This window comes from Notechis scutatus, chromosome 4, assembly GCF_049901735.1.
Source record: "Notechis scutatus isolate UNSWTSFEM ecotype Mainland chromosome 4, rNotScu1.2, whole genome shotgun sequence".
Lineage (NCBI taxonomy): Eukaryota > Metazoa > Chordata > Lepidosauria > Squamata > Elapidae > Notechis > Notechis scutatus.
In genome coordinates, this window is record NC_142012.1 from 106,997,797 (window position 1) to 107,018,087 (window position 20,291).

Consider the following 20,291-nt stretch of genomic DNA (forward strand, 5'->3'; position numbering starts at 1 on the left):
TGTCTGCTGCTGTTTTGGCCCACCCGCCCGCCAGGGCTCTTACCTGACCGTTATTTCCTGCTTTTTCAACCGTAGCTGCTTTGCGCGATACAGCTGCGGTTGAAAAAGCAGGGGAAAAAGGGCTTTTTCAACTGCTGTGCACCTGCGCGCAGTGCTGCTCAGCTGTCCAGGCAGCTAGCTGACGACGATATACACGCGCGCGCAGCAAAATGTAAAATCACCAAACCAGTGGTTACACCAGTCGGATCCCACCCCTGGAACCAATTAATTATGAGTATTAAGGCACCACTGTACTAAAAACATGAAATTAGTTTGTGATGAATTTTTTCAGGATGTAAAATATGACATCAATGCTGGAAGTTCGGAGTTCACCTACTGAAGGAGGTCAGGAGCTAAATGAAAAGCTGTTTCATATAAAGATGCCTCATATAATCATTTATAGAATTGTTATGTTGTAAATGAGCCTGCAGCACTGAATAGAATAATGAGACAAGAAAGGGAAAAAATCAGATATGATTTTAAGAAAAAATAGTATGTTGTAACCCTTCTTCAGATTTCCAAAATATCAGTTCTTGGAGGGAAGATGAAGGCACATATTCCAGCCCTCTTTCTTCAACCCCAATCTCTGGATGCTGATGAGGAAAATCTGCAAGGAAAGATAAAACCAACCAATCTGCTGTCATATTGGCTGGGGATTCATGTAGCACCATATCAGAACAGGTTGAATTGTAACTGTATTATCAACCCTTGCTATCAAGAGGTAGAAGACAAACACTGAGATTGTTAGAATATGATTACAGTTTAAATTATAAAACATATTCATTAATTAATTATTTTAAAAGATTCACAAATGAGCGTAGAGTTGAAAAGACTTCCAAGCGATGGCAAACAATTCAATCATTGATTACTTTTCCCAGATTTAGGCCAGTGCTACATTATTTCTAGACATTCAAAATCAACGTATGTAGAATGCAACTGCATGCCCACAGATTTCAACACAGCTGCTATTAAATGTTATGTGTGGGTCTTTTATCTTACATGGAAGAGATGAATGAAGTTTTCCTGTATCATTGAATTAATACAGGACTAAAATCATAAAATCAAACACAGGGATCCTGTCAATGTATAAATTAGAGCTAATACATTTTAAAGAATTTTTAATGAAGCTGAATTTAATAAGTATTTATTCAAAAGTATTTATTAAAAGTATTTAAGTTAAAAGAGAATCATATTGATCCTGAAGGTATGCAGGCATAGATAACTCTGTTCTTTCTGTGAATATGTATCTTTATTAATTAACACAAGGAAATCAGAAAATTATCTAGATTTTGAAATGTTATACAACTGTTGTAAAATCATTTTAAAATTTAAAAACTCCAGGCCCCTCTACGAGACAGTATTATGCTATAATTTTAGTTTAGCACAAAAATAAATACAGAAAAAGCAGGAAAAAATGGGGGGTGTTTCTGATCGTATTTTGCCTTCATAATGGAAGGCATGGTTACTGCCAAGTTCCAAATCAAGTTCCAAGTAGCATCATTGCTGCTTACTGAGGTTTTTTTTTCAAGCTGCTAAAACCTTTAGAACTCAATCAGTCTTGTTATCTCGCTTGCACAGGTAAGTAGCTGCTGCCGCCGTCACTGGTGATCCAACATTGCATTCATTTTCTTTGTTAATGTTTTCTTTTTCTTCCATCTTCTACCCATACCTCACTAAGTCCTTTTTATCCAAAGAATTTTGGACCAATGGGTACAGTTGCATCCTTGAAAAGAGGCAATTGACAACAGCAAGGATAGGAATAAGGTGAGGCTGTGTTCTGTTTTTGGGTAGGAAACAAGAGATGTCGTTTACTTTGGAAGCACTTTTCAATGTTTGTTTGGGAAAGCAAAAGAAGGAGAGACAGCCACTGGAGTGAATGTCAGAGGCCAGTGTAGAAGGGCTAGTCTCCATCCTCTTGGTTAGGCTGGCTGGTCAAGTCTCTCCAATATGGGTTGCCTGACCATAGCTAATCGGAAATCCATGGCATAGCTAATTGGAAGTCAGGAAGACTGTCCTTGCAAAAGCAACCACTTAAATGGCCAAAATGAGCAGTTTTATCATACTTCAGGTACTTCAGATAATTCAGGTAAATATTGTGTTTGAAAGCTACTGAAATTTATAAACACTCTATCTCATGTTTTGTTATTCTAAAGTTTATAGCTTTACCAGGAACTTAGGCTAGGTAACAGTCCTAAATTTCTAGAGATGGATGGACCACAATTCTGAGGAAATGTGAAATGACGTACAGTAGATAAAGATCTTCTTACCTTTGATTACCTGCACATTATTGTATGATAATCTATTTCTCGATAACAATTAGAAAACTCACAGTTTTAATAAGTTTTGTGACAGCTTTATCCTTTAAGCCTGATATGAATGTCATTGACATTTTCTTTTTATAATAAAAATAAAATCACAAGAAATTTTTGAGAAGATGGATATATCGACTGAAAAATGTCTCTGCACTGATTTTACAAACCTACTGCAATTCTTTTCTGTTCTTCAACTGACATTTTCTTACATTTAACATAATTCATCTGTTCTTTCATTTTCTTCTTATTTAAAGGTGCTCTTGCAATGTCCTATAACCTATCTTTTATCTCTATATATTGGAGGGCGGAGCTGGCGTTGCGACGATACGGCATGCAATCTTGGAGGTCTGAGATCGCTGCCGATATCTTTGCTCCTGGATGGTCCAAACGGATCTAAACTGTCCCAAAGAGATGGTGAATGTAAAGAGCGCATCCTATCGATCCCAGGGATATCACAAAGTCCCTGGTAGATCCAGGAGAAGCTCTTTTTTCCAGCGGCAAAGAGGCAGCCATTAAAGCTGCTGAAGTTGGGACAGCTCCGAAACGGAAGAGGATAGAAAGAGAAAGTGTGCCGGTTTGGTGAGAAGTTTTTCTTTACTTTAAGATTTAAAAGGATACCCTAAGGAAAAGAAAGAATCTGTAAAATTTCAGACAGAAGTAATTAAGCGGCTATTTTAAATGGGAAGTCAAATTAATTTTTTCTTTTTTTTGCTGGACTCTTTGTATATGATTTTTTACTTTGAACTGGACTGGTCTTTTTTTCTATCTTATTTTTCATTTTTGGTTCTTCTCCTTTTGGTCTTTACCATATTTTAGGCTAGAGAACCCCTTTTAGCTTTTTTTTTTCTAAACCCTTTTTCCTTTTTAATTAATTTTTTTATAATAATCTGTTTGGAAAAGGAGGGGTAAAGTGAAAACAGAGGAAACTTTGTAACACTGCCAACTAGACGCTTAGAAATATTGTTTCTCTTTTTTTCTCTTTTGACCAGACAAAGCTGAGAAAGAATTCAGACTTCTTTTCAAGGACTCTGAGCCTGTCTGATAAGATAGAGGGAAGAGCATGGGAGAGTGTTATTGCAGGTGCTCTTCTGGGTTTCTATCAGTAGCTGGAGTCTGGTGTTGAAGTATACGGAAAAAAGATGATAAGATTCTAGAGAAGAGACCTATACAAATTAACAAAAGCCTTGGATAACTAAATAGGTGCAGTGTGTTCTCTTTCTCTTTTTTAAGTTGGGCTATTCCTCACACCCCCTCCTTATCAGCTTATTATTTGTAATAGTTATTTGGATCTCTGGATTTTTGGAACCTACTTTTGTTTTTCTTTTTGCTTTTGGAGCCTAATTTTTACTTTTGCATTTTATTTTAAAGGAAAAGTCTTAGCATTAATGTTTTCCTTCTTTTTTTCTTTCTTTTTTTTTAAGGGAGTAGGCTTTTTCTTTTTTTCTCTGTCCCTCTCCTGCATTTTTTATCTACCCTCCATATTGGGGGTTTTTTGTGGCTTCTTTTTTTCGGATACTTTTTCATACCTGAGACTTTTTAATTGGATTAAGGTGTTGAAAAATGTGAAGAAATTCCTTTTTCTTTTTAGTGTTTTACTCTTTATTTTTCTGCCTTCCACAAGATTTAACAATTTTTTTTCCTTTCTCTATGGTTTTTTTTCTCTTTCTTCCTTTTTTGAGCTTTTATTGCTATTTAACTAATTAATTGGATTAAGGTATACAAGAACCTGAAGAAATCATTTTTTAAAAATCTTGCTTCTTTTTTCCCACTATTTTTACTTGGATTTACAATTGGCTATTTCACGAGTGGATTAAGGTCTAGAAGAACCTGAAGATTTTGAATTGTCCGAAATGAGCAGGAAACTAACAGCAGCTGGTTCTTCAATTCCTACTTTTTTCTCTTCACCATCTGGAGGACAACGCTCAATACAGACGATGTTACAGTAAGAAAAAGAACAGGAAAAGGTGACATTGCAGAGGATAATGCAAGGAATTCAAAGCATACAAGCAAGAACAGAGAATATTGAAAGGAGAATAGAAAAAACTGATAAAAAGGTGGAGAATATTCAACAAATGATGATGAAGTATGATGAGAAATTCAAAAAAATTGAAGAAGAAGAAGATAAACAAAGAGATAAGAAGATTGGAGATCCTGATGACAGATTAACAGTGGTTGAACAAGATAAAAGTGGGAAGCTGAGATGGGAGATGGATAGATCAGAATTTTATCTCAGATTTCAAAACATAGAGGAAGAAAAGGGACAAAATTTAGCTGAGATAATGATAGAAATTTTGGCTGAAATTCATCCAAGCAATAGAAGCTATATATCATAAGCAAACAGCAAAGGTAATGATAGAGGGAGGAATTAACGGACTCTATTGATATAAGAAAAGGAACAAGACAAGGGTGCTCACTGTCACCTTTGTTGTTTGTGTTAACCTTGGAAGTGCTAAACAGAAATATTAGAGAAGAAAAGGACATAAAAGGGATGAAAATTAAACAAGAAGAATTTAAATTGCAAGCATTTGCAGATGATCTGGTTTTCATCTTCGAAGACCCACTAGAAACAGCATTAAAATTGATAGAAAAGATAGAGGTATATGGGAAGGTGGCTGGTTTGAAAATAAAGACAAAACAAAGATTTTCACAAAGAATATGTTATCAAGACAAAAGAAAGAACTGGTGGATGTATTAAAAATCCAGGTCACGAATAAGATCAAGTACTTGGGGATACATTTGACAGCAAGATGTAGTACAGTAAAAGAGAATAACTATATTAAACTTAAGCAGCAGATAGCGCTAGATTTGGTGAAATGGGAAAATTTACAACTGTCATTAATAGGGAGAATATCAACAATCAAGATGAATATATTGCCCAGAATTTTATATTTGTTCCAAACAATTCCAATTAGGCTTGGAAAAGATTATTTTGAAGATTTAAATAAAATTGTGTTGAAATATATATGGCAAGGTAAGAAAGCGAGAATAAAATTAAAACTTTTGCAAGATGCTAGAATAAGAGGAGGATTTAGTTTGCCTAATTGGGAGTTGTACTACCAAGTTACAAATTTGATGAGGGTTAAGGAATGGATGACATTAAGAAATGCTAGATTGTTGACACAAGAAGGACATGATCTGTTGTTGGGGTGGCATGCTTTTTTATGGTATAAAGAAACTAAAACACAGGGGTATTTTAGAAGACATTATATACAGGAGTCTCTGTGGTTAAACTGGGAGAAGACTAAAAGGCAATGTTATTTGAAAATTCCAGTCTGGCTATCGACTATTGAAGCTTTTTCCTATCCTATAATATATTAAAAGGAACAAACAGTTACATATGGTGAAATATTGAATGAAAAGGGTGAACAAATCTATGCAAAAATTAGAAGAACAAGGTATAAAGATGAATTGGTTTTCATATGCGCAAATACATTCAAGGTATGATAAAGATTCTAAAACAGAAGGTTTCTATGATAAATTGACTGATTTAGATAAGATTTTGACAGGTACTGATGAAAAGGTGACTAAAAAATTATATGGATATCTATTAGAAATTAAACTAGAAGAAGAACAAGTTAAAGAAACTATGATTGCTTGGGGGAAGAATTTCGGATATGGGATTGATTTAGAGAAATGGCAAAAATTGTGGTCTCAAAATTATAAAATGACATTGTCAACTGCATATGAAGAAAATTTGTATAGGATGTTTTACAGGTGGCATTTCCCCCCAACAAGAATAGCAAGAATGTTCAAGAACAAATCTGAAAAATGTTGGAAATGTCATCAAGTACCTGGCTCATATTACCATATGTGGTGGATTTGTGCGGATGCCAAAAAATATTGGACTAAAATCCACACATGATTGAAACATCTTTCTTATATAATATCAAAACAGATCACAGACTAGCATGGCTCATATCAATGATTTTAAAATGAACCATAAATCCCTCAGAAAACCATTTTCATCATTAGTATAAGTAACATGATGTTATGTGTGTGTGATTTTTTTTTCAAATATGCTGTTTGTATCTTTTTAATATGGCTTACAAACATTGGGATATTGAACACTTAGAATATTGCCCAGCAAACAAATATTACATTGAAATGCTGATAGAAAGAAGTGGTCATTCTGCCTCACAGAAATGCACCAATGCCACAGTCAACTGGTTGCTGGGAAGTTTGAGAACTTGAAATAGAGGAAAGGGATATAACATGGTCCACATGCATTATCCTTGTGTTGTGTCACCTCCATTTGCACAGAACTCCCAACTATGCAGCATGAATCCAGAGTCACAAGAGGAGTTCTGTACTTGTGCACATGTAGAATTGAATTCCCTGTCAGACTCTGTCATTCAGCATGGATCTGTCAGAAGATCTGAAAGGAATAGAAACGATGCCATCCAAGTGTTTTAAGGCAGATGCCAGTCAAAACTAGAGTGCCTACAATATGTAAGCATCCCATCTGGCCTACAAATTCATGCAAACAATATTGTAGGAATGACTCAGCTTTATATCAGAATGACCCCTTTTGTGACAGATGCACAATGAAAGGTGACTGAAGTATGCAGATTATATGGTGATTCTTAGTCCCTCATCTGCAGATTTTTTGTCCAGATTCAGCCTAAAGTTTAGAGAATTCTGAAAGACTTGAGGAACAGAAGGAAAGGAGAAAAGTTTTCAGATATTCTATCCTCCCTGTTCCATTTATGGATGCCTTCAATCAACAAGGAACACTTGTTTTCAGCAAAATAAGATGAACCTCATAACTTTGTATTATCTTTTCAAAAGTAATTTGTTTACTACTAATTTGACCAAAGGGTTAATTAGCACATTAGTATATCAATGGTCAAAAACCTTAATAAAATCTACATTCAGATGACCTAGCTGACTATTTTAAAAGATAATGAAATTATTTTTACTGCTGTATTCAAGTAAATCTTTGTTTTGCGCTCTCTCTCTCTCTCTCTCTCTCTCTCTCTCTCTCTCTCTCTCTCTCTCTCTCTCTCTCTCTCTATATATATATATATATATATATATATATATATATATATATATCTATTTTGTCATATATATATAAGCACACACACACACACACACCAGATTGAGAAAAAAATGAAGATTTCTTTGAAGTAAAGAGAATGTTTCATTATCTTTTTAAATTGTGTGTGTGTCTATGTGTGCGTGAGTATGGATATCTAAGTTAATCTTATTATGAAATACAAATACTAAAGAATGGGTTTTCTATCTACACACATAAACAGTCTTAGAAATATTCAGTTGACTTAATAGCATTATAAAATAATTATAAAGGGGTGGAAGGACAAATTGCAAGAATACAACTATAACTACAAAGACGTCTCCCACCCCTTGATCATTATAGAAATGAGAAAAAAATATTATGATTTTTTCCCTATCACATTACATTTAAAGATACTTCAAGGCAAATATCAAGAGATGCTTATGTTGTGAACAGTTTCTTATATTTTGAAGTATCCGTATTTGTCAAAAACTGGGATATTTGGAGAAGGGGACAAAGTTGTAACCAACCATCCTGCAGTGCTAAAAAGCCTGCTATTCAAAGAAAACAATTGGAGAAGAAAACGAAGCACGTACTAATCCACAAAGATAAATTTGGAATATTGTTTATACGTTTCAATATCTTACTTGCAATATTTGGATCCAAAGTGGGAACGATGTTTCAGATCTAGCACGCCTAGATTTGCTGTACTTGTCAGCATATCCTTAAAGAAGTCTTGACTTTCCCTGGGCTCACATGGTTGCCACTTGATTCAGAAAAACATGTGTTAAGAAGGTATTAAGGAAGTGTCAACAGAGCAGTGACATATGGTTGCATCATGTCACATCTCCTTAATTCAAACAATGTTTTCCGCATCGCTATCATGCAAACCCTGGAAAAAGCAAATGCATCTTTAAGGCCACACTAATAAGGATGGTGAAACATGCGCCATGCTGAATCCAGGACAGAGGATAAATCGCATCATGGTTAATCATCTGTACTGACATGCAGTACTTTGCCTTTGCTTCCACCATGGGTGATTCACGCATTCCATTTTCAAGCAAAAATCCAGTAACAATTCTATATCCTAGCTTTCTGTTTCATTTTTATAAAATATTCAGTGTATTTTGTATGCAAGTATTATTGATTTCTGGAGAAATTGTGCATCTTAAATTCTAAACCTTCAAGATTAAAAGCATTTGAAGTATATACCTTAAGAAGCTTTGCATGGAGCAGTAATGTGTAGGCGGCTTCAGTGTAGTTGTCGCATTCTTTGTGCAGGTCACAGAGTTTGTACAAATACCTAAAGTAATAAAATACAATTTTCAACAATATTACAAAATAATTATGGTTTAAGATCCCATGAATTCTAAATGCTGAGATATGAAATAAAATTAATGTGATTTTAAAAAATCTCATATTTTAAATCAAGTAATACTTAGTACCTGGCATTCAAAAGAAGTCAGCAATTATGTGATTAATGCATTTCCTAAAGTTATATACTCCATGGTTAAAAGAGTCATATTTTTGAATACACCGATATTCTGAAAAGGCTCAGAATACCATTTTGGTAAGTATATAATTGAAAATTTCTAATTTTGATCCCAACTTTATTTCCTTAAAATGTAATTCCAAAGAAACAAGAAAAAAAATCTTTGATACCTTTGAAAATAAATAGGAATCCATCTCAACATATAAAAATGTGATTTTTATGAAAGTAGTGATTATATTTATGAATTATATTTATTATATTTAGGAGCCTTGGTGGCGCAATGTTTAGAATGCAGTACTGCAGGCTAACTCTGCCGATTGCCAGCAGTTCAGTCCTCACTGGCTAAAGGTGGACTCAGCCTTCCATCTTTCCGAGGTTAGTAAAATGAGAACCCAGATTATTGGGAGCAAAGTATTGACTTTTGAAAACCGCTCAGAGAGTATTATGAAGTGCTATGTATAGTGCTATTGCTATATTTATGTTTGTAACATTTACTATTGTTGCATTAGTGCGTACTATTGTTATTCATATGTTTGATAGTATTAATGATTTTGAATCAGAATAGAGCTGGAAGGGACCTTGGAGGTCTTCTAGTCCAGCCCCCAGCACAAGCAGGAGAGCCTATACCATTTCAGACAAATGACTGTTCAATCTCTTCCTAAAAACCTCCAGTGATGAAGCACCCACAATGTCTGAAGGCAAGCTCTTCTACTGGTTCATTGTCCTCGCTGTTTGGAAGTTTCTCCTTAATTCCAGGTTGCTTCTCTCCTTGATTAGTTTCCATCCATTGTTTCTTGTCCTGCCCTCTGGTGCTTTGGTAAATAAATTGTCCCACTCTTCTTTGTGGCAGCCTCTCAAATACTGGAACACTGCTGTCATGTCCCACCCAGTCCATCTTTTCTCTAGGCTAGCCAAACCCAAATTATGTAACTGTTCTTTCATCTGTTTTAGTCTCCATGTCCTTAATCATCTTAGTTGCTCTTCTTTGCACTTTTTCTAAAGTCTCAACATCTTTTTTGTAATGTGATGACCAAAACTGGATGCAGTATTCCACATGTGGTCTTACTAAGGCTTTATAAAGCAGTACTAATACCTCACGTGATTTTGATTCTATGCCTCTGTTTATACAACCAAGGATTATATTAGCTTTTTTGGCTGCTGCTGCACACTGCTGACTCACGTTTAAGTGATCATCCATTAGGATTCCAAGGTCCCTCTCACAGTTACTGTTTTTGAGCCAGGTTTCACCTAATCTGTACTTATACCTTTGGTTTTTCCTGCCCAGGTGTATAACTTGCTTTTCTCCCCATTAAATTTCATTTTGTTGGATAGGGGCCATTGTTCAAGTCTGTCAATATCTCTTTGGATCCTAAGTTTGTCTTCTGGGATATTGGCTATTCCTGCCCACTTAGTGTTGTCTGCAAATTTGATGAGTTCTATTTTCTCATCTAAGCCATTTATGGAGATATTGAAAGTACTTGCAATATTTTAATTTTATTTAGCTCCATAGGCGTTTTATATATAAACCAGAATCATACTATTAATTTTTTATTTAATTTGTTTGCTGCCCATCTTGCTGCGAGGCAATTCTGGGCAACTTACAATGTTAAAAGCGGTAAAACCATAACAATAAGGATACAAAAGTATAATTAAAAATGGGACGGGAGGGGAGCAAGATGTGCATGTGAAAATGGGTTCCACTATTAGTCCATCAACCACCACCAGTAGGGTACTCTCCTTTGGGGCCCCAGGCCAACTGGCAGATATAGATCTTCAGGCTGTTATGGACGGTTGAAGCTGCATAGAAGCTCTTGTAATAAATATATACAACAAATACTTACATATTTATTTAGCTTACTTCAGAAAACGTACATCTCAGAAACATATATAACACCTTTCTACCTGGGCATGATTGCCTATTATATTAGGATCTTGATGGTGACTGTAATATGTGGGAGAGCCGGAAAACATGGAGGGAGCAATTTTAAGACTTTCTATTCAGCTCCACTTGAAAGTCATACAACTCCATATTTCCTTTCAGTGTAGCTATTCACATTTAAAGAAAAATAATAATGATGGTGCTAATTCATGTTAAAAATAACAGCTTAGTCTCATGGGAGTAGAAGTTACAAGATAACTAATAGAAACAAAAAAAACAAAAAAACGCCCTTCCTTCCTGATGTGATGAAGTGCTAAATCAACTGTCTTGGCTTCAGTTTTAAACTAATGAAGCCTACCTAATATGTAGCTTCTACACATATACAGAATTACAGAAAATTACTGTAATTTCTGTCATTCTGAATAGGTTACGTTTTGAGTTATAAATGATCAAAATGAAAGCTTCAAATAGAGGAAAGATACTACGTCAAAGAGGTTCAATATACTGTATTATTAAAGAGTTGCTCAAAAGCAAATAATCAGATGGTACTTTTACAATCTTTTGATAATTAGAATTATAACCCGGGGAAAGAGAGTTTTAATATTCATTGGAGAATGCAAGAATGCAATTGTGATAATAAAAATAATAATAAAAAAGCATTTTTTCTCGCTGCAGAAAGGTGGTTGGTAATTAACATCCCCTTTCCCTGATAAGAAACAAATTAAATCAGTGATAAACAAAAACAAATGAAAGGGCCAAAAACTGCAGAAAGGAACAAAGAAATACCAACCATAAAGTCATTAGAAGGGAAAAAAAACTTAACCATACATTGATATTTCAAAAGGGAGTGGGAAATGTTAAAAGAGCAAGGCGGATAGATGGGGGTGGGGACGGAAGCAAAAAGTACATGGTAACTCTGTCAGGATTCAACTTTAATATTTGGAAAAACTAAATGAATAAATTACACTTGCAGAGGAAAAAGAGGTGTGAAAGCAAACTTTGAAATTACACATCTATATATTCTGAATAAGAGTCTCCTCTAAGTATACTGCCTAAAATGTAATTATATGATATAATCGTAGATTACATATTGCACTGAGTCCTTCTCTAATCAACATTTAGGATTTCATTAGGTGTTTGCCGATATATGAACAAAGGATCAGCTTATGCTGCGTTTGTATATATGTAAAACTGTGTATTTATTCTTAAGTAATGCCTAAAAAGTTTCATCTATACAAACCTTATGTACATTTCTTCTCTTTCAATCTCTTTGTAGAAATTCTAAGAGGGGAAAAAAAGAAGTATCAGCTTATTTTAATGAATTTGGTTTTACATATATGTACAAGGGTTTTACACATACTATATGAGGAATTTATAACGTTATAATATTGTAATGTGAGGCTTGCATCTTTTAGAACTCATTTTTTCACCTATGAAATATAAAAGCATTGTTTTTTAAAAAATATTTTATTTCAAGAACTCAGTATGTCCCCAAAAGGGCACTTTCAAATCCTACACCATTAGCTCTTCTCACTTTTGCAATGTACTAGTCATCCTAAAGTACTGAAAAACAATTTAAAACTTTAAACAAAAAATAGCGTTAAATCATCCATTCTTGAAATCTAATAAATTAAAGAGCATATTAAAAACATAAATAGCTTTAGGTAAGGAGGATGAGTGCTGATAATTATAAGATTACTGGAATAATATATTCCTCCCTTCTGATGCAGAACTAAATAAAACTACTCCTCTGGAATATATTTTTTCATTAAAAACACAGAAGGGTTACATTTTCCCTTCTATGCCTGCTATAATTCCCATAATTAGCACACCCACAGCACTAGTATTATTTGTTATTCATTAGAAAACTTTAGCCGGAGAACACATTTTGAGGTTTGGTTCAGTTTGTCTCTTCCTTGATTTAAAAAAAACATCCTTTTAGAACCAAATCATAGTCTAAAACGTAAAGAATTCTATTAATATAAATGATCAGTCTATTGAGAAAATGATGTTGTCTAAGAAACCCATTGTGTGGAATGTACAGTGTAGGCCTGCAGCTTTGAGCACAAATTCTAAGTTGACAGTGTTTCAATGGAAGGATCATCAAGATTCAAATCATTTTTTTAGGGTTTGTTTTTTTTTGTCTTTCAATGACTCCATAATTCCTTGCATCGGGGTGGAGTCAGGACAACTGATTGTAACTGAGTGTTTCCTGGCCGGATGCCCTTCTTGTCACCAATGCAGAGTTTGCAGCTGATATTTACTCATTGTGCCCAGAGAGAGAAATACCTGGTACTATCTAGGATCGAACTCACAGCCTCCTGATTGTGAGGCGAGAACTCCACCTCTAGGCCACTGCACCAGTGAAAGCATAATATGTGTGGTTCCTTTAGTTTTTCTGGATCAGTGCTTTGACACCACTGAGGGTAGAAGCATTTCTTTTGGTCAGTAGCACCACTTTGTAGCAGCTCTGCTTATTTCCATTTTCCTGTTTAGCACAACAAGTTGATAAGTTGCTCTGGATTTAATAATGCAGTGCGATAAATATGTTGATGCCACTCTGTTTTATTTCTATTTCATCAGATCCAAGAATGACACCTAACTTTTCTCCATGAGTTTTTTTCAAGAGGGTCTACTTATGTCAAATACAGGCAAGAAGGTTGATGATCAGAGGCCTGGATGGATTGCATAACTGAGTAATCTTCTCTCAAGATAGCAATATATAATTTCTATTAACAGACACAGAACAACACTACACGTGAATTGCCAATAGGAATATGATGGTGTGAGCCTATTATCTCAGTGTTAGGAAAGATTGACTATTATAAAAAATATTTACTCTTTTCAGGACAAATATTATTATGGATTGTGTCCAATACAAGTATTTTTTAATCATGAAATTCTAGAGTATGTGGTCAATCTGTGGGCTATGCTCTACAGTCCCAATTTTGCAGATTCCAGAGCACTTTGCAAAATCAAGCAGCACAGATGTTGCCATCCAGTGGAAGTCTTTGAAGAATGTGAGTGTCCCCCCCCCCACTGGATCAAATAATTTGGTGCAATTTTCATACAGGCTGGCAGGTGACTGGATAAGAAGAAACAGCATCAAGCGCAACCAAGTGACTTTGGGCGCTTAGACCACTTTTAACTGAAACCACACTTCCCTATTTGACACTGATGTGCAATTTGGGGGTTATCTTAGACCCCCCCCCAGCTCCTGCTTAAGTTAGTGGTAGTAATGGCCAGAGGGGCCTTCACTCAGATTCATAATATGTATCACCTGCACCTAATTTTAGATCTGAAGGCACTCCAAACAATTATTAATGCTTTCATCATTTTGCACAAGGACAATTGCAAAGCACTCTACAGGGGGCTGCCCTTGAGGACCATTTGAAGCTGTAGCTTGTGCAAAATGTAGTAGCATAAGAAATTATGACCATGCCACAGTGTGATTGTGTAAAATTGCTGCTTTATGAGTACACCAGTTACAAGTACATTTCAGGTGCTTTCCAAATTGCCGGTTATAATCTTCACAACCTTTCATGGCCATGGGCCTGGATAATTGAGGGACCATATATTTCCTGTAGCATCTGCCCATCACGACTTGTAGACTTGGCATGCTTTGGATCCCATCAGTGAAATAGTCCCACCTTTTCTGTTCTGGCACCTGCCATTGTAATATCCTGCTTGAGATTTATATGCACCTAGGCTCATCTCATTCAAATATGCCCTTGAAAACTGGCTCTTCCTTCGTTCCTTGGCTGGTTGATTGGTAAAATGCTCCATGTTGAGAGTGTTGTTTTTTAATCCTTCTCCATGATTCACTATCTTTGTTTTATAGTTGCTATTAATTTTGTTCTTTCTATTGCATACCATTTGGAGTTGCTATAAATTGGGCCGCTTTACAAATTTTAATTTAATTAAAATACTTTTTTCACCCGATAAATCCCTTTATCTCTCCTACAAAAATAGTGTGAATAGTTCATAATTGCCCATCCTCATAATACCTTCTTGACAGCAGACTTGCCTCTTGAAAGTAATTTTTTTCAACAATTGGAAAAAAGTCACAAACTTCAGCTTTCGAAAATAGCCTATAATCAAACCTGCCCAATCCTAGCCTCCTTCCATTTAATATTTTATAAACATGGTAATCCCCTTTATTTTTCTGTTCTGAAATCATGATATTAAAAATAAATAAATTCATGCAGGTAATTCACATGCAGGAGGCAGTTACACAAATCCAGCCTTTTTTCTGTAGAAATGAAAAACTTCTTGATGCTTATAAAATAAATTTTCAAGCATTTTGTCCTTCAACACCTGTCATCTCTATAAGTTTTAAATGTGAGTGCTTATTAAGCTGATGATTCCCCAGGGTTTCTAAATGTGCATGCACAAATAAATTTCCTTGTGAGTTAAAAATAGTTATTCCACAAATTAGAGAAATAGTGCATTAATCTACAGCATACATAATGTACTTCTATGAAAGCATATATTGCACATAAGTGTTGATGTTCAGAGGACATCTACCACAATTACAAAAAATAAATAATCCCTACTCCATATTTTCTAATGAAGCAACAAAGGGGCTTCAGTAGCATTTTAAGAATCCAGCCAGATTTTTTTTTTTTCTGGGCTGGATTCTGATATCCATAATGGGTCAATTTGTAGGGAAGAGATGAAATTAAGTAACTTTTGGAGAAGCAATCCAGATAGGTGGAGTAAAGGACTAATAAAAATTAGGAATTAGAACTTTGCTTATGAAGTAAACAGCAAAACAGGAAGATAAATGAAAGAAAAACCATACCAAACACTTGTTTATAATCAAAGAAATAAGCCCTCGTTAATGATAATCCCTTTTATGGACTGAAACTGCCAATAAAGTACTTCAAGCAATGAATCTAGAGGCTGAAAAAGCATTTTTATACACCCGCCAGAGAGAGAGAGAGAGAGAGAGAGAGAGAGAGAGAGAGAGAGAGAGAGAGAGAGAGAGCGCTATTATACAAATAGAAGCTGTTTCTGAGGTTTGAGAACTGCAAGACTGAAATTTATATAATGAGATTCAGGATCTCCCCCTACTAGAATATAATTTTAATTAAAAATGCAAAATGAATTAAAATTAATTTTAAATCTCCTTTAAAGTGGTTTATATTGACATAATGGCATAGGGCCTAGATACTGGAGAGACCAATAGGTTCTGCCCATCCAATGCCTTCCACCAAAGTCAGGTGCATTCCAGCTCTGTTCCATTAAATAGCCATCTTGTGGGACCTAGGAAGTTATGTCTGCTCAGATGCAGCCCCACCCTCTACAAGAGCATCCCTCCAGAGATAAGGGTAGAGCCTCCTGGGCTTCAAGGAAGCTTTGAAAACTTGGCTCTGATCACACACCTGGGGACTATCTTTGACATTGTTTAATGGCCCCTGTTTTGTTTTTTGGGTTTTTGTTAACAAAGTATTTTATTTGGGCTGCCTATTGACTTAATATTTCTGTTTTTATGAGGTTTTTTTTTAGTTTTGTAAACTAGTCAGAGGACATTGGAATTGGTCTTAACTTAATAAATAAATATATTTATAGGGAGCCAAGCTGTAATAGTGGTAGAAGGTTCCAGACTACAAGTGAAAACACCCAGATTTTTGTCCAGTCCTTTATCTTTGTTTAAGAGTTAAGAAATAAAAAAAAATGCTCCCTATGGAAACAATGTGGCAGATTACTGTCCATAACCTTCACCAAAAGGACTTGATTTAGGAATAATAATTATGATGATAGTGATGTTATAACAAATGGTAACTGGCTGGAACTATGAAAGTTGTAATAATATATACTCCTAACTTTTGTTTAGAGTTCTTTCTTGAAAAAAGAATAATACCAAATACCAAATCCGAAGGATGTTTTTCAGGGATGGGATTCAAATTTTTTAACAACCGGTTCTGTGGGTGTGGCTTAGTTGGTGGGCGTGGCTTAGTGGTCATGTTACTGGCTGGACGTGGCCAACTCATTATCACTCACATCGGGGCATGCATCTCCTTGCCTGGCCTCTCATGACTGTGGGGATGTTGCAACAGTCGTAAGTATGAAAAATTGTCATAAGTCACTTTTTTCAGTGCCATTGTAACTTTGAATGGTCACTCCACACAAGCAAAGTACCAGCAAAGGAGGGGGGAAAAACTCCAGAGACGTTCCTGAGACAGGAAGTCTAGTCCTGCCAAGAATACAAAAAGGGTTAATGGAGAGGCAGTTTCTATAAGCAACACCAGAATGTTTCCTTCCTGCCTTCCTTACAGGATTAGACCAGTAATTTCTTCTAACAACCGGTTCTCCGAACTGCTTAGAATAGGTGCGAACTGGTAGAATCCCACCCCTGATGTTTTCTCTATTTTTCTTGCTTAAATTAGCTTTATGCTCTCTTTCCCCCCCCATCTGATGCATAACCCACAAGAGGGATGACAGGTAAAGAGCTTCTGAAGCTGTTCTGGTCCCATGAGTTTATGACTGTTTGCAGGGATTCAGTAGCCTAATTCCTGGAAGACCATAATAAATGATCCCAGCAGATATTCTATGTCAACAACAGACTTTCTTAAAAACTTCATGCTCAGTTTAGTGTGTATTTTATGAAGGTACTTAGGTTTCTGTTTCATTTTGTATAACAGGGGTGTCAAACTAATTTCACTGAGGGTCACATCAGGGTTGTGTTTCACCTTGGGGGGGGCTGAGTGGGCGTGGCCAGCTCGATGTCCTGCAGCCTGTGCACGGCTCCTCTGAACTCTGTTTTTGGCTGTGACAGCCTCCTGAAGCCCTCTGCCAGCAAAAACGGAGCGGTTTTTGGCTGGCAGAGGGCTGTAGGAGGCTGTCACAGACAAAAACAGAGCTCGGGAGGACCGCATGTAGCCCTCATAAGCTCTGATTTTGCTGACAGAAGCACCGTGAGCCAGTCCTTCCCTCTTTCCAGGGTGGCCCCGTAGGCCAGATCTAAGCACCCAGTGGGCCAGTTCCGTCCCGTGGGCCTTGAGTTTGACATCCCTGCTGTATAGGTATATTTATGGATCATTTTCCTGTATTACAGCAACCTTGAGAAACCTAGGAAAAGGATTTTCGATCTGGCAGTTAAACGCAGAGGTGATACTTCAATTAAATCAACAGTATATCTGGTTGCCATGATATCTGATTTTTTTTAAAAAAAAAAAAAAAAGTTTTGTCAGGTTTCTCCTAATTTGAAGTTATGCTTTCCATTTATATTTGCAATTTTATCTTTTATTTTTATTTTCTAGAAAATTGCAGTAAATCAAGGCATTAACGGTTTACACTCCTATCAACCTATCAGACTTCTTAGTCCCTAAATCTGCCTTACAAAATTGACTACGAAGGCCAATGCAGTTTTAAGATGCAGCATAAGTTACCAATCAAGAACTTTTGCCAAAGTTAGTTTATCATTCTACATTTTCCCTTTCATTGGTAGCTTACTTAGATGAATTATGATGGTGCAAACAGAATCATATATTTAATTTAGGCTTGGTTTGTCTAATCCTCATTTCTAAAGTAAACACCAGTTTTAAAGAACGGAAAAAAGTTCTCAAGTTTTACTTTTTTGTGAAACATTCAGTGGGCAGAATCTTATCCACTTAATTGTAGTCATAAGATTAGACAGCCTAAGAAAAAAAGACATCGTAAAGAATTATTCTTTATCCCACATGTAACCATATCATTTCTCACCAGAACATTGACTGTACAGCTCATGCGGTTTTCCTTGTTTTCATCATGCATAATAGTTCTGTAATCTAGAAGTCTCTCCATCAGCCGTACCACAAGTTTAACAAAAGTTTCACCATTTTTGGCAAGGTACTTGTGTTTTCTGCAGTGTTCTAAAAGGCTGAAAAGGTGATAGGGAAAAAAAAATCTTACTAATCAAACTTGGAAACAGATCCTTCAGGAAAGACTAATTTGAAATATTTTGTAACAACAAATGTTAATTAATCATTATAAATCCAGCTGTTATGAGCACTTACATTTTGTCAAATAACACTTTATATTGTTCATCTCCTCTTCCACCTTCTACTTCATGATCCAGCTTTGTGATTATTTCATTTTCAAACTGTAATTAAACAGAACAAGCATAAATAATTAACACTCCAAATATGTCATCATAAAAATGCTCAGGTTACAAAGTTGTTTGGCTTTACAATAAATGCAATATTTGATTGAATTTTAATAGTTTGACATTTACAGTACTACCTCCAGCTTGTATATAATGATCTATTGCCATATGAGCATTTAGGAAATGTTTGGCCATATTGTTAAATGGAGCTTAGGTGATTTTTTTTTAAAGCAAATCTATATAAGATGGTTAATTACAGTAATAAGAGACAAGATATCATATTCAAGGCAGGCACACTCTATCCTTCACAATAATTATAATAGCTACAAATGCAAGCAAATTGAAAGCATTATTATGGACAATATATTAGGTTGTACTGCCAATTGCATCATTTGGTTTAGATGAAATACATTCACATGTATTTAGAAGATACAGAGCTTGGCTCACTTCAGATCCATCAGACAAGGAAATTCAAAGTCATTGCATTAGGGGAGGGAGACGAGGCAGAAAACAGCTAGCAATAAGGTTAAAAATAAGGCTTTAACATGATCATATTTATGAAAAAGAACTTAAACAATCAGTGCAACAGATTGTTGGCATCTTTTTCTAGCAAATGAAGATGATTACTGTTACTGTCATTGCTTTTCAATGAACATCAGTGTGTATAAAGCATCTCCCTTAAAATCTGTAAAACAGCCAAATCTTTTTTCAGACTTATATAGTTTTTCTGTGTAATGTTTTGTACAGAAAAAGTTTTTCTGCAGGCACAACCCATTTTCTTAATATCCTCCTCCTTCTGTTCTGCCTCCCCCCTTTCTTCCTGGCTATTAGTAGTGGAAAGTGGCTGTGAGCTACCTGTAGCCTGTGAGCTACCTGTAGTTATACCTGCGCTTCCTAAAGCAATCAATTGTATGTACCTTCATTTGGAAAATATCACTGGAGTATCAAAACAATTGAATGGCCATAAAATGAGAGTAAGATGTATTTTGTGGATAGTCGTGGGATGAGAGGCAGAAAGAGTCAATAAAGTGAAAACAAGAAGCATAGGAATTTAAGGTACAACAGCCACCTAGAATTATTATTTATTTTACAGGGTTTTACAGACCAACTCAAAAGAACTGAATGTGCTGCAACACTGCAATAAAATAAATCAGTATTGTAAAAAAAAAATAACAGTACAATAATTCAATAGTTATAAAGCAACCCTCTTGTGAGAGGGATGCCAATAAACTTAGCTACGGTTAGAAATCCTGGGAATAAAGATATCTTTAAAGATCTTCTCTAAGCCATGAGGAATGGATCTAAATGCTTAGGATGGCTTGCTGTGGTAGCACTTGGTTAGAATGCAGTATTGTAGACTAATTCTGCCACCTGCCAGCAGTTCGCTTCTGACCAGCTCAAGATTGACTCAGCATTCCATCCTTCCAAGTTTGGTAAAATAAGGACCCAGATTGTTGGGGACA

At 35.6% G+C, this 20,291-nt stretch overlaps 1 protein-coding gene across 3 annotated transcripts in view; it reads right to left on the reverse strand.

Moving 5' to 3' along the window:
• The window catches only part of DOCK1 (dedicator of cytokinesis 1), a 414,443-nt gene that overhangs the window by 76,683 nt on the left and 317,469 nt on the right, over positions 1 to 20,291 (reverse strand). For all 3 annotated transcript variants that reach the window (XM_087964320.1, XM_087964319.1, XM_087964318.1), the window contains exons 34-37: positions 18,740 to 18,825; positions 18,447 to 18,603; positions 11,980 to 12,020; positions 8,581 to 8,671 (exon numbers count right to left, since the gene is read on the reverse strand). In XM_087964320.1, the coding sequence (XP_087820446.1) occupies positions 8,581 to 8,671; positions 11,980 to 12,020; positions 18,447 to 18,603; positions 18,740 to 18,825 (375 nt within the window). The remainder of the gene's footprint in view (positions 1 to 8,580; positions 8,672 to 11,979; positions 12,021 to 18,446; positions 18,604 to 18,739; positions 18,826 to 20,291) is intronic.